The sequence below is a fragment of the Rhinopithecus roxellana genome, chromosome 9 (assembly GCF_007565055.1).
Source record: "Rhinopithecus roxellana isolate Shanxi Qingling chromosome 9, ASM756505v1, whole genome shotgun sequence".
NCBI classification, from domain to species: Eukaryota; Metazoa; Chordata; class Mammalia; order Primates; family Cercopithecidae; genus Rhinopithecus; species Rhinopithecus roxellana.
This window is the reverse complement of record NC_044557.1, coordinates 111458603-111482405: the sequence shown is the minus strand read 5'-3', so window position 1 is coordinate 111482405 and position 23803 is coordinate 111458603. Positions and strand designations below refer to the sequence as shown.

Here is a 23803-nt window from a genome sequence, read left to right as displayed (position 1 = left end):
ATTCTAAGTACTGCAATGTAATGCAACCATTCGAATCATTGGTTCTAATTAAAATAGTAAATCTCTTTTAAAAATCCTTGTGTTCTTGTTAAAGCCTTGATTTTAACACTCCTATCTTAACAGTGCTCCTTAAAGCAAAGAAGTGTGCCCATTACCTAGAAGAAATGAACCCTCAGTGCTAGGCTTTTTAGTCAAAGGCAGGATGCAGATATTTTGTCAAGTGAGTCAGATACTAGTGATGCTGTCATCCAATGATGTTGTCTCATCAACACAACAAAGAGCTTTGTCCTGATCACTTGCAGGCTGGTAATCTCATCTATTTCATCTATTTGGAGGGCTCATAGAGGCCATGGATTGAATTTCAAAATTCAATCCTTTGTGTGTTTGGGTGTTTGGGTATATATGTATTGGTTTTAAATTTGAGGCCTCCCATCATATGACAGACTAAAGTCATTTTTTTTGTCCCATCCTTTTTAAATGGAAGAACTCACTTATGCAAACATATGTGGAGAATTTGTACAAGCCTAGTGGTAGACATTGGCTCTCATGTCTGGAATTATTCCAGGCCACTTCTTATTTACTTCCCTCATTTCAGCCAGTTCTCACCAAATTGCCTAGCTCTCCAATTCCAGTTGATCTCAATATGTGGACCCTTGACGCTTCCTCTATTGCAGTTTTAAGGGCCCACTTGGCACATGCCTCTCTGGCTCAGCCTCAACTTTTCTCTCAGTCACAATTTCATGTTGTCCTTCTGGCACTAAGTAGAGATGACAAAGGGACAGTCCTGGTCCTCCCTGGACTTCTATGTCAACCTTGTAGACATCCCCCCTCATCCTACCCTGTATGAATTCTCCAATGGGGAAGTCAACTTGAAATTTTAAAAAAATCTATATCTATATTATCTATCTATCTATCTATCTATCTATCTATCTATCTATCTATCTACATATCCATAAGCACCAATATATATATGAGATATAATATTAGATATTTTGATCTTTATACATTGAAGACCAAAAAAATTGCATCTCTTGGTATTTCAATCAGAAAATAAAATTATTAAGATTTTAGCAAAATTGTCTAAGTTATTTACTCATTTGTATGAACCAGAAGTCGAATGTCTTAATAGCTCACTGTATCTTGTGATGGACAGCTACCTTATCTTCTTTGAAAATATTTTTTTCATAAAATGTACATGTAGTTTAAAATATCAAATAATATCCAAAGATTTATAATGAAATACAGGAGCTTCTGCCCCATATGTTACCACTTCTGATGCTCATTTGTTATATACTAGATAATCCATACTTTCCTATTCCCACTACCAGCTACCTCTGTATTTCTAAGTAAGTTACTTCTATTTCCATTTGTACCTTTGTTGGTTTTAGGAATTATATGCTGTCTTGCAACAAAGAAAGTGCAGTCTGATGAGCATTTTCCTTCAACTCTTGAAGCCTTTGCTCCATTTTCTTCTAACTTCCCAAGTTGCATTAAGAAATATAATGCCATCCTATTTGTAATTCCTTTTTTATAACCTGTATTTTCTCTTGGAGGTATTGGATTCTTCACTTTAAACCCTATGATTGAAATTTTACTATGACTTTTAAGAAGAGTATTTTTACCTGGAAACCGACATGCTCTAGTTTTGAAAACATTTTTTCTTTTCTTTTTCATCTCTTTCTTTTTAACGTTACTGGAACATATATATCCATCATTACTTGAATAATGTCAATCCATTGTATCATCACTTCAGTTAGATATGTTACATCTTTTCACTTTCTTTGACATCTTTCCTAGTCTTTTATTTTTCAACTATATTTATTTTCAACTATATACTGTGTTTTGGAATAACTTCTTTAGAATTGTCATAAAACTAACTAATTGTCTCTTTGTTTATGTTCAAAATACTGTTCAACACATCGACTGCATTTTACATTTCAACTATGTTATGTGTTTTACATTAAACAGACTACTTTTATTTACTATTTCTATTTTTTCTGGTCATCCCATAACTTTTTAAATACAATGAATGTACTTATTTTATATTTTGAGTCTATCCCAAAATTGATTATATCTGAGAGGCTTTTTTTTTTTTTATGGAGTTTCACTGTTGTCACCCAGGCCGGAGTGCAATGGTGCGAACTTGGCTCACTGCAACCTCCACCTGCAGGCTCAAGCAATCCTTCTGCCTCCTGAGTAACTGGGACTACAGGCAAGCACCACCACGCCCAGCTAACTTTTGTATTTTTAGTAGAGATGGGGTTTCACCATGTTGGTCAGGCTGGTCTGAAACTCCTGATCTCAGATGATCCATCTGCCTGGGCCTCCCAAACTGCTGGGATTACAGGTGTGAGCCACCACATCTGGCCATATTTGTGAGTCTTAACATTGTTGTTTACTTTTTCTACTGACCCTTGTTCTGGATGACTTAGTTCCAGTTCCTTTCTGTGATTTTCTAAAACAATCTCATGTTCACAGGAACCTTATTGTGAGATGACACATTGAGGTTGTGATTAAAGTGGTTTGTATTTAGCTTACATTTCTGGATTTATGTTTCTCATTGTTTCTGGACTCTGAGAATAACCTTTACTTTCTTATCATAACAGCAATCCATTGAAAAGTTAAAAAAAATTCCAGAACTTTTCAGAACTTTCTGATGTTTTGTACCAGGTATATTTCTTTAGCTTTCTTGTTCACTATTTTGCCAGCTAGGGAAGCTACAATTCAACTTCACTCTTTACTTGTATCCAACCAGGCATTAACTAGAGAAACAAGGACCAGATTTATCTTCTTATCTGGAACAACTGTAAAAACTTGAAGGGCAAACAGTATGAAAACAACAGTTTAAGGCACAAGCCATCCAACAATGAAGGATGATGAATCCTGAGAGACTGGAAATGAAGGATCTGAACTATTTGGTTCCCCAAATTCACTGCCTTCAGAGTTTTCAGGCTGCGGCACACAGAAAGGGGAACCCAAGCAGAGCCCAGCGGATTCCCTGAGGTAAAGAGAAGGAGCTATGGATCCAAGTAGAGTAAGGCAGCTGTATTTCACAGTATGTATTAGTTCATTCTCACACTGCCATAAAGAAATACCCAAGACAGGATAATTTATAAAGAAAAGAGTTTTATAATCCCAGCACTTTGGGAGGCACAGGCAGGCAGATCACTTGAGGTCAGGAGTTTGAGACCAGCCTGGTCAACATAGTGAAACCCCATCTCTACTAAAAATACAAAAATTAGCCTGGTGTGGTGGCACCTGTAATCCCAGCTACTTAGGAGGCTGAGGCGGGAGAATTGCTTGAACCGGGGAGGCAGAGGTTGCAGTGAGCCGAGATTGTGCCACTACACTCCAGCACGGGCAACAGAGCGAGACTCCTTCTCAAAAAAAAAAAAAAAGAGTTATAACTTTCTTACAGTTCCACGGACTGTACAGAAAGTATGGCAGCATCTGCTTCTGGCAAGACCTCAGGGAGCTTTTACTCATAGCAAAAGGTAAAGCCAAATTCGGGGTCTTACATGAAAAGAAAACTTAAAATTAACCTAGAACAGACACAGATATTTGATTTAGCAGAACTAGGCTCAGAACACTCATTAAAATAATATTCGATATGTTCAGAAATTTAAGTAGAGACGTGGAAGATATAAAAGATATTAAACATTTGCAGTGGACTTAGTGTTTCAAGACGGGGAAACAAGGAAGATTGTGTTGGGTAGAATAGCATAAAATTGTCATTTTGTCTTTTCAAATAGAATGACTTTCTTGCTTGAGGGGACCTTAACTTTTCCCTTGAGAGGCCTTTATTGGGGCTTAGAGTGAAAGTTACAGAGGGGCTTACTCGGGAGAACTATAAAGTCTTTGGGGTTTGTAGAGAATTTTTGGAATAGCCTAATAGTCTTTATCTCACCAATGAGTCTGCAGATGGGCAGGGACCATGTACTACATAAGAAGCTAGGAGAGTTGGGTCCTGTTTGCACAATTATCCATATCTTGTTTATTTTCCACTAGTTGTTTAACTTCACTGGGCTTTGTTTTCAAAACTTCTAAAAGGAACAAGTTGCTTTTAAATCTAAAACAATATTTGATAAACCTACCCTGTACTACATACCCTCTGCTCCTAGTCCAAGGTTCTAGATAGTCAACTGTTAGCACAATAACTGGGTAAAATTGAATGCACATTTTTAAGTAATTTTTTTATGAAAACTTATCTGACTACTTCTCAGTATACTTTTTTTTTAGATTTTTTGGTTGATATACATGTACATATTTTCAGCATACATGAGTAGGGTGTCTACACTTAACATTCATCAATTGTATATTTCAAAGTAGCTGGAAAAAAATAATTTGAGAGTTCCTCACATAAAAAAGATAAATGTTTAAAGTGATACACATCCCAGTTACCCCAATTTGATTACATAAACTTACCAGTATACTTTTTATCATATTAATTCACTATATTTATTTACATAAGAAAGTTAAAAATGCATCAAACTTAAGCTCCATTGTCATCTCCAATCTAACCTGCTTCTCTCTTACTTTCTTTTCTTGGTTAAGGAACCAATAAAACTTCATCTACACAAATCAGAAACATAGAAGACAGCATCAACTCTGCCCGTGACCTCATCCCTGTTCCCTTACCCAATCAAAAAAGAACTTCTTGTAGCCCTCCTTTAATCTATGTTTCTACCACCACGGTCTCTCTGAGGTTTTATATCTTCTAACTTGGACAGTACAGTACCCGTCTCTCATCCAACCTTCCAAATCATGACTTTTCCCCCCTTAAAACACAAATTTTACCTTGTTACTTTCATTTAAGTTATTTTACCAAGTCAATTGCCTTTAAGATATCCACAGCAGGCCAGGCACAGTGGCTCATGCCTGTAATTCCAGCACTTTGGGAGGCTGAAGCAGGCATATCACTTGAGGCCAGGAGTTCGAGACTAGTCTGGCCAACATGGCAAAACTCTGTCTCTACAAAAAATTAAAAAATGAGCTGGGTGTGGTGGCACACGTCTGTAGTCCCAGCTACTCGGGAGACTGAGGCAAGAGAATTACTTGAACCCAGGAGGCAGAGTTTGCAGTGAGCTGAGATTGTGCTCCTGCTCTTCAGCCTGGGCAATGTAGCAAGACCTTGTCTCAAACAACAACAGATAACCACATCATAGAATATCCAGTGTAGCCTATCTTTAATGTACTCTCATACCATGCTTTCCTATATACCTTATGATACAACTACACTAACCTACTTTCTGTGATCAGACCCACCAAACTCAGGAATGCTTAGACTCACTGCTTCTCCCTGGAATGCTAATTCTCTGCTTGGCAAACCTTTGTACTTTTGTTAAGACCTTGATTAAAAGTTACCTCTCTGAAGCCTTCTCTATTCCAGCAGGCATTAAAAGGCTTCTTTTCGTTCCCCTGGGCATTTTCACTTACTGCCTTCCTCTTTGGTGCCATGTATCACATTAATTTGTTTTTCTAACTTTTTCCAGAATTTCATTTTTCATGTACATGTGGCAATGCATTTTATTTTTAATCTTTTAATTTTTGTGGGTACATAGTAGGCATATATATTCAGAGAATACATAAGATGTTTTCATACAGACATCACATAATTTATGACCACCCATTTAGAAGCCTGTTTTGCTTGCTCACGAAGCTTGGTTTTCTTAGGGCAGGGCTGTGTACACCTGCATATCTTCATGTCCCTAGAATAATACCTCTAACACAGCCAGTATGCGATGGTACATGTTGAACAAAGAAATTAATGGATAAGTAAACAGAACCTACATGGTATCAGTTCATATTTGTGGTTTATTTTTGTAAGTTTTTTTCCTCTGAAATCTGTAAGCCTGCTTGATCACTGCCTCTGCTTTTTTGTTGTTATTGTTTCTATTTAGAGGAGTCTAAGAGGGATCCTAGTGAAGAGGGTAATAACTTTGCCTGTTTTGTGATGCGGGAGGTGACGTCATGTGGTTCTGCCATTTTAATATTGTTCCTTCTGAGCCTGAGTGTTCTTTCTCTTGAAGATTCAAGTGAACCAGGGCAGGAGAATGACATCAGACTGTGCTTGTGCCTGATAATTCATTTCTGAAGGTGCAATATTAAGTGTCACAGTGTCCAGCTGGTGATATTTTCAGCACAGAAACCTGTTAGACATGACAGCATTAACGAGATGGAATGAATTGATTTATTTCTCTTCTGAATTGCTTGCCAGTGCCTCAAGATTGAGGCATCAGATTTGCACAATGTGCTACTTAGGAGATTATTTCTTCCTTCCTTCAGCCAGACAAAAGACTACAGTAGGCAATGATAGCTTAAACTTGGGAAATGTCCTTCTTCAGAGACAGCATGAGGGACATTTCAGAGAAGATCAGATTACTCTCCAGCTGCTTTCACTGGTGAACCTGAGGAGGCACGCCCCTGAACCAGGTCTTTAAGGGAGAGGGTAGAACAACCTAGAAGCTCAGGAGGTCACTCCAACTATTATTTTCCCATCTGTGGCTTATTGAAATACACTTTGATGTCAAGGCACTTATACTGATAATGTGAGAGAAATGAATAGATTAATTATGGGAGGAGTATTTTAAATGCTACAGGCTTTGTCTAAAATAATTCACATTTTTCCATCCAGTGGTTCCTCTCTTTGAATCCTGTTAGAATGACAGTAGATCTTTTCATTCTTTCCTCACTTTAGGCATGACTTTGAAGAACCTGAAGATGTGAAAATGAAATGGATACTGTGCTCCTTTTGGCTAGGATTGGGGAGGGTCCACTAACTGATCTCTGCTACGAGCCACTTTCAACATCAAAGCTACTTTTTTCTTTTCTTTTCTTTTCTTTTTTTTTTTTTTTTTTTTTTTGAGACAGAGTCTGGCTCTGTCACCAGGCTGGAGTGCAGTGGTGCAGTCTCGGCTCACTGCAACCTCTGCCTCCTGGGTTCAAGGGATTCCCCTGCCTCAGTCTCCCGAGTAGCTGGGACTACAGGTGCATGCCACCACACCCGGCTAATTTTTTGTGTTTTAGTAGAGATGGGATTTCACTATGTTGGGCAGGATGGTCTCAATCCTAAGCTGCTTTTAGCAGGATTGAACTCTGAGGTCATCCAGTGGCCAATTGTGATGCTGTTGTCACTCTTAAAACTGGAGTGACTTACCGTTTTTGGTGGTCTAAGGCCTGTGATTCCTGTTTTGCCATTTCTTGGCTGTGTGTTTGAGGACCTCTTATCCCCAGCCTCCTCATTTGTAAAAGAATCCTTTCCATGGACCTTGTGCATTTCATGGACATGTAATAGCATCTTGCAGGTGCCTGGGGTCTGGAAGATGCTTTGTGGGTGCTCTACCTTTCCCTATGTGTTCCAAGTGACCCTCATCTGGTGCATTCTTCATTTAATTAAAGCAAGGAAGGAAGCTTTACCAGAGGGCTCTATCTCTTGATTGGTCTCTGCCATCCCCTGGCCCACTGTCTTCCCTATTATGCACAGTGATGGCAGAGACAGCAACAGACAGCTTGCCCAAACACACTAAGCTGAATTAAAGCACTACCCAGGTAGAGGTCTATTCTATTAAGAAAGGATCATCCAGAAATTGAGGTCATTATAACACAAGGGAAAGATTCAAGGATCACAAAGTCCCTGCTAGGAAGTGACCAGTGAGAGCTGCAAAGGGTGTTTAAGTTTTGGTCCATCCCCAAATACAGTTCTTTCTTGGACAACAGCATCTCAGCTATGCTCTGGCTGAACTGGGAGGTGACAGCTGCCTAGCTTTGCTCTTCCCACCTGATACGTTAACTCACGCACCATTGTTACTGTGGTTGGGAAGTATGGTGGACCGTAGATGGAAGAAGAGAATGGGAGTGAGATATTTACACAGTTCTGAATTTTGGGGATGAGGGCTGTGCGTTTTTCCTGTCTATGTTGTATTTGTATCAGCAGCATAATAATGATTAAAAGCATACTCTTTGGAGGTAGACTTACTGGCTTAGAATTGTGAACATGCTACTTAATCGGCTATCTCTTTTGGCAAATTATTTGATTTTTTGATATCAATTTTCTAAGCTGTAAAATGAAAATAGTAATAGTATTTAACTCATTGTTTTAAGTTAAATGAAATAATACATATGAAGTGCTTAGAATAATGTCTGACAAATAGTGTCCACTCACAAAATGCTATGTTTGTTTTAGCTACTGTAGTAGTATACCTCTGGTATCCTTGAGCAAGAGACTTTGGCTTTTGAATTTATTTATCTAAGATCCTCTAAGACAGCTCTGATATAATTTCCTCCCCGACAGCATTCCTGCAATCCCAAAGACCCCCCTTTTCCATTTTTCTGTCCTTGGAGACTTCTAAGGTTTAAAGTTATATGTATCTTCTTTCCTTAGCAATCAATACCCATTACATATGTCTCACAATTATAACTTTTCCTGGAAACAGATGTTAATGGATTCTGTCCAACCCAAAAGACCCTCACTTCCCTATACATCAGCTCTTGAGTTTCCTAAAAGCCTGACCTTCAGTTAGAAAATGATCAGGAAGCTTCTCAAAAAGCCTAGGAATCTAATCAATATTTCTCACTCAATGGTGATGATTAGTAGAGGACATCAATTGTCATCAACAGTGCACCACAATGTCAAATAAGTAACACAGGATGCAGGCTTCTGACATTCACCATCCATTATACATCCCCCAGGAGGTGGGAGTGCTTCAGGTTTCCATGGCAGCAGTCAGCCAAGTTAATGTAATGGCCTTCAAACAAAATGAACGGATAATATATAATTAAACAACAACAACAAAAACTAGACACCCACTCGCAGTAGTTTTCAGGAGCCTGAGTTTTCTTTGGGTCTATCCAAATGCCAATGTCAAGAAGATTGGACTTCACGACTGAGAGTAAAGAAGATTTATCCATTCAGTCTAAAATCTCCATTCCAAGTTTTCTAGCTGGGAGCCCAATTCCCCTTTTGTTTAGGGATATGGTCCCTGTTTGTCTGTTTCCATCCACAGCTCTGCCAGAGACGAAAGCGGTGTTTGAAACAATTCACCCAGATTTCCATCTGTAATCATCAAGAATGGAATTGGTCAAATTCCTTAAGATATTTACTAAAAGTCCTGATTTTGAGGGCCTAGTGCTCTCTGGAAAAGGGACAGCAGCAGCCTGCAGCAGTTTTCCAGCTAACAAGAATTTCGTTAGCTATGTGGCCACCTAGTGGCTCTTCCATGAATGTCACTGATGGATTGTCAGGTACACAGACAATTGCCCACACATAAGGAAGTTAATATCTTTCTTGGAATATGACTTCCTAATTTTAGCACATGCGATGTGAGTTTCTGAATTCTAGAATCATCCGGCAGGACAGATGCTTTGAGAAAAAGGCAGAATAGCTATGGGGAGATGTTTGATATTTGGGAATGATTGCTGGTGTATTGGGCGTGCTGATGACAGGTCATCCGTCGGTGAAGTTTTTGTTTTGTGTCGTCATTGGTGTATTTCTGGCAGAACTGATGTAAATATGCGCATGAAGATTCCTTGGTACAGCAGCATTTTGATAATATCATATAGCAAGTATGGATTACGATCTATTGTTTTGAGTGTTTTAAAAAGTGGCTGAACTGGACTTAAACTGCACAACCGATTTCCCGCATCCTCTCCCTTAACTCCCTTCCTGAAGTGTACAGCCACGGACATCTCTGCTTGAAGTGTACAGCCACGGACATCTCTGCTCAGGTTTTAATTCTCATGTTTATATTTTATCTTGTTTTCCTTTGGGTTGCCCTAGTGTCGGCATGTTATAGTGGTCAGTAATTTGGACAGAGGTTTTGCTTAAACCCCAGGGACCTGTAAAACTTCAGCCCTCAGGCCACTGATCTGTGTGTGGGTTGGGAGTGTAATCGAAGCCCATCAGCTTTCAGTCCTCTCTTGGATTTTACTCTCCGCGGTGCTTTCTCGGGTACCCACTCCCGTGCATGTCACATGGGTGAGTGGAGAGCTTGACAACCTTTCCATGCTTCTCTCATTCTCAGAATGGCCCCCCAGCTGCGACCCTAATTCCATCCATGGCTAGTCCACTCCTCACCTCAGCTGCACCTCCAGTCCCAGGATAGCCAAGTCACATCTTTGTCCTATTTGTTTTCCATAAGTTTTAGTATTTTTGCTTATAAATCATTTGGATTTCTCCTTCCCAACCCAAATCCAGTCCATGGAAGACCATTAAAAATTTAAATATACAATTAGAAAAATGGTGTTGAAAAGGACAGTATGTATTATGAGCTCTAAAGGGCAAGATAATTTGCTTCCAGATAAATCTGTGTCTGTTCAGAGCAGAGGGGACATGACCCAACTGCAAGGACAACCCTATACCCTAAAACACGTCATCTTCAAATACAACAAACTCAAGTTGAGTTTGGGCAAGTGCCAGCTATGTCCATGTATGGGGTGGGGACTCCCGATGTCCATTCCCGGGAAATCAGGGCCAGTAACTGGCTCCACGGCCATGGCAGAACTGGGCTGACAAGGGGTCAACAAGTAACGAGGAGCTGTGATGTTTGATTCTGCTCTGTAGACATTGGAAGGAGAGGCTTCCTAACAGCATTTAAAAGGAATAGAAAGTCCTAAGGCTTGGGGTCTACATATGGACAAAACTTGGAGAATGTGACCTAAAATTGAAAAGGGGCTTAACTGTCAGAGGCTTCTGAGGTTGTTGAAAGGAAAGGGAAGCAAATTAGAAATCTAAAGAGATCTGAACAGGAAGCAACGAGTTGGGAGAATGGGTGGGTACAAGAGATGTTTATTATTGGAGAGAGAAGAACTTTGAAAAAAAAATCACCAGAAAGTAGCAGTTAGTTAAATATGGAGCCCAAGACAGAAGTAATGGAGGGAGGATTTTGTCTGAAAGAGATATGGAGACAATACAAAAATAATGAATCAGAAAGGTGATCCTTTTATAAAGGAAATACGATATCATCAAAATGTGCTTTGTTCATCCACATATGCAGCGTTCAGGAGAATAGGAAGATGTGGCTGTTCCGTAATTTTGGACATCAGAGGCTTATTGTTTGCTTTAATGAGGAAAGCATATATCAGATGTGGAGTTTCTGGGGTTTTTTTCCCCTCAAATTTACATAAAACGTTTAAATTAGTTTCCTTGGCTTTAAGCACACATTTGTCGACACCCGTTCTTAAAGTGGCAGCTTTGATTAGAACAACAGGCGCCGAAGGAAAGCTCCTGTGGTATCCAGTGCTGAGTCACTGCTGTGCTGTGCTAAAGGCAGGCTCCGCTCCAGGAGAAAGACAAGTCAGCAGAGCAACAAAAATGTCAACAAGGACAACAGTCTTTCTTCCTTCCGTTGTAGCCTTTATTTATTTCATCGAGTCAGAACATTTTTATTTAGCACTTGAAAACTTTATTTCAGTAAATGGAAAAAAAAATATTGCATGTAGCTTTAACAGTTCACAAGAAGAAAATAGAGGACACAAAAGAACACCTTGAGAGGCATCTGTGTAAGCAGCAGCTGAAATCATTCCCAGGGTAACCCCCCATCCCATAACAAACGGACAGGGAGGGGGTGGAGACAGCACAGAAATGGCACGTTGTCAAGTAGCACATGATAAAGACCTTAGAAACCCTTCGTAGGAGTTTTGAGTATGTCTTCACTTGGAGTACCTTTTCTGAAATTCTTGTAACCTTCTGATTTCTCTGTCAGCTTCTTAAGGAATTCTAGAGAGGTAAACCTAGGAATTTAGAATTGCCAGGAGCATTATGTGTTTTCCTTTCCTACCACCATTATTTTAAGGACTATCCTGCAGTTCTGTCCACTATTCTTCTGCCTCTTTCACTTTTAATTGCCTAGTAGACTCCATGCCACTCTGCCCTGCCTTCTTTGGCATTTCTGCAGGAATTTCATTTAAACCAGAGTTAGTGCTGATGATTTCAAGTTTTAAAAAGTACTTTTACATTTCCAAAGAAGTAACTTTATATATGCAATGTTTTCTTCCTCAACTGTAAGTTATCATCCTCAAAGTTTGGACTCTTAAAAGAAACTAGAGTAACATTTTGTAGGAAAATACTACGGCAAGGGTACAAATTTTTATATTGCAGTAAAGAGCATTTGAAAGACCACGAGAAATTTTTTTCTGCGGCATATGTTTATGATAGAGGGTGTGAATTCTACAGGTAAATATTAACAGGAAGAAGGTGCTTCTCTTAAACATTTTCTGTCAGGATAGAGGACATTTGAAAAACTACCAAAAATTTGAGTAGCAGATATCTAGGTAAGGTTGTAAAGATCTTGCATCCAGAATCCCAAGCCCAGGCTTGCGCGGCCATTTTGGATATCCAACTTCAAGCTCTAAATAGAAACAGATGGTTAAAGATAAGTTGTTTACTATGAAATATGTGAACCATGTATTTCCACTACTCATTTATATCTACTAATTAGAATAACCTTTCCGGATTCCGTAGTCCTACATTTATTCAAGCTTTTATAGATCTCCCTAGCCATTGCTAATTAAGCAGTTATAAAATAAATAGGCCTATTATGAAAGAAAGAAGATAATTTTGTTTTCCATTATGGGATGCCAAACAGTTTGCTGGCACTAAGGAGTGTCTTCACTCTCTACTGTCTGTGGGACAGGTTTGTCATTGTGGAGTGAAAGGATCATTAGAAAATACCCTGCTTTTCAGTGGAGGGGGGCGGTAGGTCTGTATTAAGCAAGATTCCTCATAAGAATGCTCTGTGGAAGAACCTTCACACTAATCCAGTGCCTACTGCACTGTAAAAACTCAGCAAAAATGAAGGAGGAAGAAATGAAAACAAACTCAAAATGTGCTCAAGCCATGCTCATTTTCTTTCCCTTTGACATAAATCACAATTTTTTAATAAATTTTCTAATATAGACACACTAAGTCGAATGTGAAGTCAGCCCTCCCATTTATTGATTCGATAAATAAAAAATTTAGAAAAGCAGTCATGAAGGAAACTGTTTCTTTTCTGTGATTTCCAACATTACTAAAGCCCTTTAACATACTTGAAGAAAATCTGTGGGTATGTATACTCTGACCAACAAAAGTCTGAAAGAATAGTGCTGCCTTCATTATTCCTAACCTGTATTGAGACTCTGGCACTGTTGAATTCTAGATTGCTCCGTTGGTCCGGTTTGAAAGTTTTGGATTAAAACATCCTTAGCAGAATTATATATTAGAAATTTAAGCATATCAGCAAAAAAAAAAATTCTAACCTTCTTAATCTGTTGATAAGTACAGAGGATGTCCCCAGTGAATCAATGAGTAGGTAAAGAACACATAACTATGCCAGCATTTGAAAAATAAAAACGGGAGGTACTATCTGTCAGGGTAACCTACCACTTGGCACTTTGATTGGGATCTGCAATTCCTCTTGAATCTTCCCTTGCAGGTTTCTATAATAAATAAATTATGTTGTATTAGGAGCTGCACCAGATGTTACACGCATGCACATCCACACACGGACATGCATGTGCACACATACACATGAGTACGTACACACGCAGACCACCTCTGCTTGCTCCTTGAAAAATCCAAGACTGTTTGTAAATTGCTTAAGACAGTTTGTAAATTCCTATGGGACTGGGGGAAAGGAGAGTAGATAGTGCTGGTTAAGCAAAGCTGTATCAGAAACCATTATTGATTGTAAAACTTGTGAATCTTCCCTAGAATACATTAGGTAAGAGATTTGCAAACACTTTTTAAGTATTAGCACTTTCATTCCGATAACATCTCTATTGGAATCTCAGTAAAATTGATTTTAAACATGGACTGCGTGGGTTCAAGGAAGAATTCATTCATACAACTCCCCTGGCTGTCTGCCACTTTCTGTAATCCTTTCGTGTGATCGAGGATCGTGTGCAACCACAGATTATAAACTAATCAACTAATCACAGCATTGTAGTCGTCCATAAAGAAAGCTTAACGAGAATGGCTGCTTTTAAAAATACAGAGTTGAAAATCTGTGTGCATTCAGCACCCAGTTCTGAGTAAGAAGTGCTCTACTGAATAACCTTGAGGATGTAGAGATAGAGATTCTAGTCATTTGGGCAATCCCTAGAAATCCTGTAGTGGTTCTATTTTATGAGTGTGTGTGTGTGTGTGTTTTGACTCAGTCTCTAATGCATGTGTATGCTAATATGTGCTAGTATTTTGTTTCTCCCTTATAAATAAAGATGCAGGGATTATACTGCCTCGGCTAACTAAGGGTTCCAGGGGAGAGCCTCTGACTCACTGAAAACCATTGCTGTGTTTTACCTTTCAGAACAGGGGCCAGGACTAGAGTGAGGTGAGTGAGGCATTGGTCTCAGTGGCAGAATTTAAGGGGAGAAAACTAATTCAGTAATTAAGATAAATTGTGTGCTAAAGTGTTTGTTTAAAATATCAAAATTAACTTGCAAGAAAATGAATGTATCAAGATAAACAAAATGCCAACATTTTAAACAAAAACTGAGTCTGCCCCGGGACTTACCTGACTCACTTCCCCCTCCTCACCCTAACCCCCACCCTGTTAAGAAGTAGGTCTCTATGCCAGAGTGTCAGGGTGTCCCATTTCTACCTCCAATCAGAGAGCTATCCATGTTATATTATTGGTCCTTTTCAAGGAACCAACAAATGATTAGGTTTCATGAAAATTAGTATTGGAAAGGACATAGGCTGCTGCCAAGAGGAAGGGGAGGGGGACATACCAGTGTGATGTAGTGGGGACTTGAAAAACTGGTGGACAGGCTTTCCAAGGATTCTGGAGTTCTCTGCTAGTGAAAAGAGATACTATTACTCTGTAATTCCTAGTAAGTATACAAATACTAAAAGACCCAGACCTCATATTCTTGCCTAGGTTGTTATCCTACAACACATGAGTCTATTTCAGGACCTCTCTATAAGACAAATTTACATATAAGAAGAGTGGGGATTTATACGTTGTGATATGAATATGATGAGGCAGGTCTGTTAGCCACCAAATCTTACTATCGCTAATTGATTATATGCCTGAAATTCCCCAACCAGCCACATTCTTTTGGGCCTTGAATGTCTTTGAGAAACTCCGCGATTTCCTATCAAAATTTAAAAATTCCTAAATGAAGTTTCCCTCTTTAAAGTGTGTTCTGTTAACTCCCCAGTAGATATTAATACAACTAGAAAGCATGGTTCAGTGGAAGCAGGATCTGGGAGAGGCCCTGGATGCCAGAGCAGGGAGAGTAACAACAAACAAAAAACAAGCATCATTAACATAACAGGTAAAAGACGTCAAAGATAGACTTCTCCCAAACCCCAGTTTTGCTGAGGACTGGTCTTTAGTGGGTAACTGTGTCAAATAAGCATCAGTTAAATCATTATTGTTTATAATATTTCATGCCAAAAAATATAAAAACCCTAAATGTGATGTTTGAGGATCCAGCTCTGCTATCTGTGTTAATATCATGGTGTATATGCTATCAGCAGTAAATTGAATTTATTCACATATTCAGCAGATATTTATTCTTCTTCTCTTCTGGGTGCCCCTCATTTAACCAAAAAACCAAAAGCCCTTAAAGGAAGCTTAGAATCAAGAATCGTAACAAATATGTCCTAGGCTCTATGGTTATTCATTACTGACCAGTACTCAGCCTACCTTTCCTGACTCCTCTCTCTGGAAGTTCACCTGTTTTAACGTATTAATTTAAGGAAAATGTAATTAGGGAAGTAACTTTAGCAGCACATGAGGCATAGTAGATTAAAATAACACATATTAAGTGCCAAGTATATACCCATCACTGTGCTAGGTATATTTACATACAACTTCTCATTTAAACCTCAAGACAAATGAATGAGAATTATATTAGCATCATGTGGTTTCATTCCTGAAAATCTCAGTGTAAACTTAAAAAAAAATCATACACTTTTTTTTTGTTCATTCTAATGGACAATTAAGACTCAATTTTACCTTCTTGGAGTCACAGCTGGCATAATAAAGAGTAAAAATGGATAAAAATGATAACTAACAAACATATATAACCAGAGAAACATTCACTATCTCCATACTCCAGTGAAATTCAGCAGAGGCATTTCCACTAAAATGTCACATATGTGTTCTGGGGCATAGAGTGGGGACATGCTCTGCAACATTGTGCAGTAAAAATCACAAAGCTTTTGGCATGCCTAAAGCCATGGCAAAGCATTCAAAACCTCTGGAACTGTATAACCAGACCAGACCACCCCACCAACCAAAAACACCCTGATTTAAAAATACTGGCAACATTATATTTTTATTGGCACTTGCATCTACCGACAGTCAGTTAATTATTAACCTTAAAACTGGGGCCTTTTGATCCCTTCTTCGTGACTTAAATACTAATGTGCAGTTTCATCATTTTAAAGAGATAATCTTATCAAGAATGATGCTTTCTTCATTAGCTAATTTTTTTTTTTTTTAAAGCTAATGCCTTTGTAGTTTCTTAATCTTTGCTTACAGGTTTTGTCTTGATCATTGTTGTTATTGGTTTTTTTGAGACAGGGTATCACTCTGTAGCCCAGGCTGGAATGCAGTGGCATGATCATAGCTCACTGCAGTCTGGAAATCCTGGGCTCCAGAGGTTTTCGGTGCCTCAGTCTCCCATCTAGCTAGGGACTACAGGTGTGCACCATTATGCTTGGCTATTTTTTTCTTTTTTTATATAGACAAAGGCTTGCCATATTACCCAGCCTGGTCTAGAACTCCTTGCCTCAAATTACCCTCTTGCCTTAGCCTCTCAAAGTGCTAGAATTATAGCTGTGAACCACTGTGCCTGGCCACTCTGTTTGTTTGTTTGTTTGTTTATTTAATGTTATGTTATTTTTATACTTGAAGTTCTGGGGTACACCTGCAGAACATGCAGGTTTATTACACAGGTATACACGTGGCATGGTGGTTTGCTGTACCCATCAACCTATCACCTACATTAGGTATTTCTCCTAATGCTATCCCTCCCCTTGTCCCCCATCCCCTGACAGGCCCCAGTGTGTGATGGCCCCCTCCCTGGGTCCATGTGTTCTCACTGTTCACCCCCCACTTATGAGTGAGAATGTGCAGTGTTAGGTTTTCTGTTCTTGTGATAGTTTGCTGAGAATGATGGCTTCCAGCTTCATCCATGTCCCTGCAAAGGACATGAACTCATCCTTTTTTATGGCTGCATAGTATTCCATGGTATATATGTGCCACATTTTCTTTATCAAGTCTATCATTGACAGCCATTTGTGGTGGTTCCAAGTCTTTGCTATTGTGAATAGTGCCACAATAAACATACATGTGCATGTGTCTTCATAGTAGAATGATTTATAATCCTTTGGGTATATATCCAGTAATGGGATTGCTGGGTCAAATGGTATTTCTAGTTCTAGATCCTTGAGGAATTGCCACACTGTCTTCCACAATGGTTGAACTAATTTATACAGCCACCAACAGTGTAAAAGCATTCCTATTTCTCTCCATCCTCTCCAGCATCTGTTGTTTCCTTACTTTTTAATGATCACCATTCTAACAGTTTTTTGAGTGAGTGAAATGTATTGGAAATTATAGCTGTTGCTACAATTATTGAACAAGCTGTGATTTGCAGGGACTTCTGTGGGATTTTCAACATTTTTCTTAGATCTTCATATATTGCTTACATTTCTAGTTTACTGAATTTTCTCAGGAATAGATAGAATTTTTTCAAATAATTTATCTGAATCTATTGATATGATCATATGATTTTACACCTTCCCTGATAATACAGTAAATTAGCCTCATTGCTTTTTTGAATGTTAAAGTTTCTTTGCATTATTGCAGTAACACTTGATAATGATTTATTATCCTTTATATATGATCATGATGTATTATCATTTATCATGAGATTCAATTGGCTAAAATCTAATAATAATTCGTGCACCTATATTTGTTAGTGTATTAGTTAGTAGTGCTTCCTTCTTGTAATGACTTTCATAAGTAGTTGTCAGAGAAATATTGGCCTCATAAAATAAATTGGAAATTTCCCCCTTCTTTCCAATTATCTGGAAAAGTTTATGTAGAATTGGTGTTATGTCTTCATGAATTTTTAAATAGAATTCACCAGTAGAGTCACAAGGGTCAAATTTTTTTTGTTTGTGGAAAGGTTTTTACTACAAATTTAACTTATTAGATACAGGGTTATTCAGGTTATCTGTTTCTTCATGAGTAAGCTTTAGTAATTTTTATCTTTCAAAAATTTCCATTTCATTGCACTGTCAAATCTATTAAAATAAGGTTTTTCATAATATTTTCTAATTATCAACTTAATGTTTATAGTATCTTCATTGACGTTGCCTTTCTGATTCTTGATGTTAATAATACGTACTAACTAGTTAGACTGGCTGGAGGATTATAAAATTTATTAATCTTCTCAAAATACATTTTCTCTGTTATTTTTCTGTTTTCTATTTCGTTAGTGACCAATCAGATACTTACTTTTTCTTTTCCTCTGTATATATTGGGCTTCATTTTCTTTACTTTTCTAGTTTCTTAAAGTAAAAGCTGAGGTCATTGATCTTTTACTTTTCTTCTTTTCAAACATAAGCAGATAGGCGGTATAAATTTTCCTTTGCTGATTTTACTACACCCACATGTTTTGGTACGTGGTATTTAATTTTCATCCATGTTAAAATACTTTCTAATTTCCCTTTTGATTATTCTTTTGAAATCTGAGTTCCTTAGAATTTGTTATCTAATTTTCAACTGAGAATTTTTCTAATTAGCAGTATCTTTCCTTTACTTATTTCTATTGTAATTTAATTCTGAGAATATATTTTATGTGGCTACAATTCTTTTCTTTCTTGTTTCTTTTTTCTTTATATTTTTAGTAGATACGGGGTTTCACCATGTTAGCCAGGCTCGTCTCAAATTCAGGTGATCTGCCCATCTCGACCTTCAAAAGTTTTGGGATTACAGGCGTAAGCCACTGTGCCCGGCTCAATTCTTTCAAGTTTGTTAAGACTTGCTTTATGGCCCATACTGTGGTTTATGCTTGTAAATTTTTACAATAGTGCACAAATTAATATTTTATTCAACCAACATATTCTGCTCTGCTATAGTATCTTGGTTATTGTTCCATATTTGTTTTGAATCCTGTCCTCTTTTTTTTCCCTACATGTAGATTCAAAGCTTCACGTATATGTGGAACCATGTTAAATTGCTCCTCTGCACCTCCCACGTCACTTAGCTTAGGATGGGTTCCATTTTAAACACACACAGCTACTTAAAAAAATCAATTAACTAACTGTTGCAAATGGAAGTTTCTTACATTTAGGAAACGAATTTCTGGCAGGATTGGCTCAGTCCTCATTTGCTGCTCATCACCAAAGTATCCTTTATTCTCCACTCCCAGGGTTTCTATAGGTGGGCTGTCAAGAAGAAAATTGAACACTAATTTATTAGATACAGGGCTATTCAGGTTATTTATTTCTTCATGAGTAAGCTTTAGCAATTTTTATATTTCAAAAGTTTCCATTTCGTTACAATGTTAGATATATTGAAATAATGCTTTTTATATTGGCTAATTATCAACTTAATACTATACAGTCTTCAGTGATGTCAGCTTTCTGATTCTTGATGTGGGAAGAATCAGAAACTATGGGATAAACAAACTATGGTATGTACTTATGGCTAAAATTAAATCATCTACAAGATTTTTAAAATACTGATGCTCAAGTTAAACCCAATGACAAATCACAATGTCTTCAACCCACATCGGTATTTTTTGAAAGATCCATTGGTGATTTCAACGTGCACGAAGTTTGGGAATCATTGATATTAGCCTCTGGATAGGAGCAAGTACATAAAAGCTTGAGTTACTACTATTCTTACCCCATCTTCAGTAAGAAGCTTATACTTCCCCCCATCGAATATCCTCTGTAACTACAAAGCTTATATATTCTCAGTAACAATTCCCTTCAACACATAGAAAATGCGTATGTACCTCTGAACTTGCTTCAACTTGATACATTTTTGGTAACGAATTAATAGTATGAGAACTCCGATACCGACAATAACCAGGACAAGCACAACAACCAAGATGACAACATCTGCAACATGAAAAAACACGGACTTCAGCCAGGGTATCAGTTGTAAAACAGTGGAATATTAACATTTAATGGAGCTGTTACAATGCTCCTTATGCCTTTCTATAGGACTTTGATTCTCCTTTCAATTATTTTTATGTAAAGTAAAAAGCCCAAACATTATATAAATTATCATTTGTATTTGCAACTGACACTCCACCCAGTATTCCATTATATTTAAGGGAACCACAATCATCAGGAAGAGATTTGGTTGTCAGTTATTAACTACAGAAAAGCCCTTGTGTGTTGAGGGTTTGTGGAAGACCTAAGAAAATCTAATTGAGCTAGAAGAGACTACACTGGCTCTAAAAGGGAATTGCAGTAAAATCAATTTGGGTATTCATGCAAAATAATATGAAGACCATACAAATCCATATCAAAACGCAACAAATAAGTAGCAGACTTGAAAAATAAGAAAAACAACTTTTTTCGCTGGGTAGGCTTTTGATATATGAAAGATTTTGTTTTAGGATGCTCACTGGTAACATTTAAGGTTTCTTCCCAGGCTACAGGTGCCTGTCCTTCCTCACACTGGCAGTGGAGTCCATGGTCATCCATCTGGAAGAGCAGTCAACGATATTTTCTCAAATGACTGATATAAGTTGTGTTCTGAAACTCACTTACTTTAGTACTACCTCTACATCAAACATACATGCACACAAGCACAAGCACAAACTTTTTATTAGTTAATTAAACTACCTAACAAAATCAATGATGCAGAAAAATAAGTAAACAAAATACAAGAAGCAACTATCTTTGAAAATGGCCTTTGAATAAGAGAATGATACTGACAAATTCAAAGGCAAATGAACGAGAGCATGATTTATCTTTCCAGATAAATATATGATATGTATGATAAATATGGTAACCTACTATATATATGTGTGTGTATGTGTGATATGTGTGTGTGTGTGTATATTACTATATAAGTGTTACTGATTAACCCAGCATATGAGTGATATTAGGCACAAACTGTTAGTAATTGCTGGTATTAGTGTTTATTAAGTGAAAAAATATACAATGTTTGCCAATTTTCTCAAAAGCTTAACTTGACATTGGTGTAATTTAACTATAAGACATATTGTAATAGATTCAACTTTAAACATTGGATTTAAACTTTATACATACATTAATCACTGAATTTCTAGGTAACCAGTACCATAATGAAAGCTTTACTTGTAACACTGGCTATATCTGTGTATAATAATATGTGGTTTAGCTCCTTGGATCAATTTTGTTGATAACACATGAAAAAATGAATCCCAAATATATATTTGACTTAGAAAGCAGCAAACATACATATATACATTCATATACATGCACATACAGGCTGAGGAATAAAGTAAATACATGACTGATAAGACATTAATTTTAAAAGCAGTCATATCTTACAGGATTTTCATGGCACTGAGAGGGGCAATTGGTTGAGTTATAGACCTTTTCCATGTTTAGACATTCACCATTGTTGCACACCTAGAAATAAAGTAATCAAGCATGAATTAAAATGACTTAATGTGAAATTGTAATTTCATGTAATGCATGTGAAGCACATGATTTTGCATGTAATTTACATATGAAAATTTTCAATTTACGTGATTTAATTATAAGTTATGTAATTTTTCCTATTGTAAAATTCCCCATGTAGTGTCTTCTATGGATAGAGAAATCCTCTATAAATGTTTGAGGAGTGTACTATACATGCAAGCAAATATTTTAAACTCATTAAAATGTTTATGTTCTGAGTAATTATTTCAACATTAATCTGTCAAAGATTCTACAACTGTAATTGCAACAGTTTCTTTTGTTTCAATGAAGTTTTTCTTTTGATTTTGTTTAACAATGTATGTTTATTATACCACAGTTGATGGTTGAGCATTTTATTAATATCAATTAATCTTATTTGTGTTTGATATTTTTGCTTTAAATTTTCCTTTCTCTTGGTAAATTTGATCACCAAAATATTATTGGTTTTGTTATTTTTGGTCTTTGCCTGGTTCATCCTTACTCATTTATTTAATTTTTAACTGTTATTTTTAATTTTATTTATAATTAAACATTTATTGCCTCCAATTCAAAGATTATATTTATATTTTCTATAGGGAGAACTTAATATATCCATATTATATTTACATTTTCTATAGGGAGAACTTAATGCATCCATATTTATTGGAATAAGTGATATATATACTCTTACTCCTTTCATTTTAATTACTTGATTTCCAACATTAGACATTGTAGCTTACCTTTTACTATATTTATCACTTTTATTCAGCTCTTGTTTTCTCTAATTTGAAAGCTATATATGCTAATTTCTAAAGGTTAATTTGGTTAACATTAATATATTTGAATCTAAATAATTCTATCATTTTCAAGAAAAAATCACCATTAATTCCTCCTTCTGTAAGATAAGAAATTTATCATGTTTTTACTTCTTTTCTTTTTCTCTCAGTTCAAGTTTTTGATTGAGTAAACCAGATTCTACATTGTCAAAATTATTTATTATTCCTGAGACTTTTTACATCGCTGTAATATATTATAATTAATAACTAGAATTTACTCAAAAGTCTTATAGATTTTGTTGCTTGCAATCATTTCTTTAATATCCTATCTCCTTATTTTACCTTCTAAATTTAAATTTATTTCTCTGTTGACTGGAATACATTTTGAACTATTTGTCTTTTCAAAAAACAGGTGGAGTCTATATATTACTATATATTTTATTAGTTATAATATGTGTGAGAGTGTCATTCTATTGCTTTTCTGTCTGAATAATAACTTGGCTGTAAATATAGTTTTAGGGTCTCAACAATTATGTTCCCCAAAGCTCTGTAGATGTTGCTCCATTGTCTTCTGGATACTTGTTGTAGACAAGTATTATGGTAACCTGATATTTCTTTCTGTAACAAGTTAATGACCTTTTCTCCTTTGTACTTATGGCATATATTCTTTATTTTTGACATTCAAGGCATGAGGGTAAGTAAAAGCACTCATCTCTTTCTGTAAATTTTTCCTGGTACTAAGTGAATTTTTTCATACATTCTTCAGATCAGGGACACATTGTGATTATTTCATTAATTATATTTTCACCTGTCTTCTGTTTTTTTAAATTTAGATTTCATATTAAATCTGTGATGAATTTTTTAGCAATCTATTTCCTGCTTGTATTTATTTTCTTTGATTTTTAAAATTCTTTTATCTTATTGTGTTAAGAAGTTTAGCATCTAACTTATTGATTTTTTTTGTAATATCCATTCAGTGGTTTACCGCCCACATTACATATAAACCAGTAATCACATTTTGTACTTTGAAGGCAATGCTCTTTGATCTCAAATTACACGTTTTAATATAGATTTAATATCTTTTAAAATTTCATTCAAAAACTTTTTCTTGATAAAGGAGGAAATTTTTTAACATTGTATTAGCTCGTTTTCATGCTGCTGATAAAGACATACGCGAGACTGGGAAATTTACAAAAGAAAGATGTTTAATTGAACTTACAGTTCCACGTGGCTGGGGAAGTCTCATAATCTTGGTGAAAAGCGAGGAGGAGTAAGTCACGTCTTACATGGATGGCAGCAGGCAAAGAGAGAACTTGTGCAGGAAAACTCAACCTTATAATAACCATCGGATCTCATGAGACTTACTGTCAGGAGAACAGCATGGGAAAGACCTGCTCTCATGATTCACTTACCTGCCAGT

At 36.8% G+C, this 23803-nt stretch overlaps 1 protein-coding gene across 1 annotated transcript in view; it reads right to left on the bottom strand.

Moving 5' to 3' along the window:
- Nucleotides 1–11329: 11329 nt before the first annotated feature.
- Nucleotides 11330–23803, bottom strand: part of ADAM7 (ADAM metallopeptidase domain 7) — a 65427-nt gene continuing 52953 nt past the window's right edge. The window contains exons 17-22 of the mRNA XM_010364115.2: nt 21497–21577; nt 20584–20662; nt 19963–20068; nt 19288–19387; nt 13358–13413; nt 11330–12344 (exon numbers count right to left, since the gene is read on the bottom strand). Of these exons, the coding sequence (XP_010362417.1) occupies nt 12344; nt 13358–13413; nt 19288–19387; nt 19963–20068; nt 20584–20662; nt 21497–21577 (423 nt within the window). The 3' untranslated portion in view covers nt 11330–12343. The remainder of the gene's footprint in view (nt 12345–13357; nt 13414–19287; nt 19388–19962; nt 20069–20583; nt 20663–21496; nt 21578–23803) is intronic.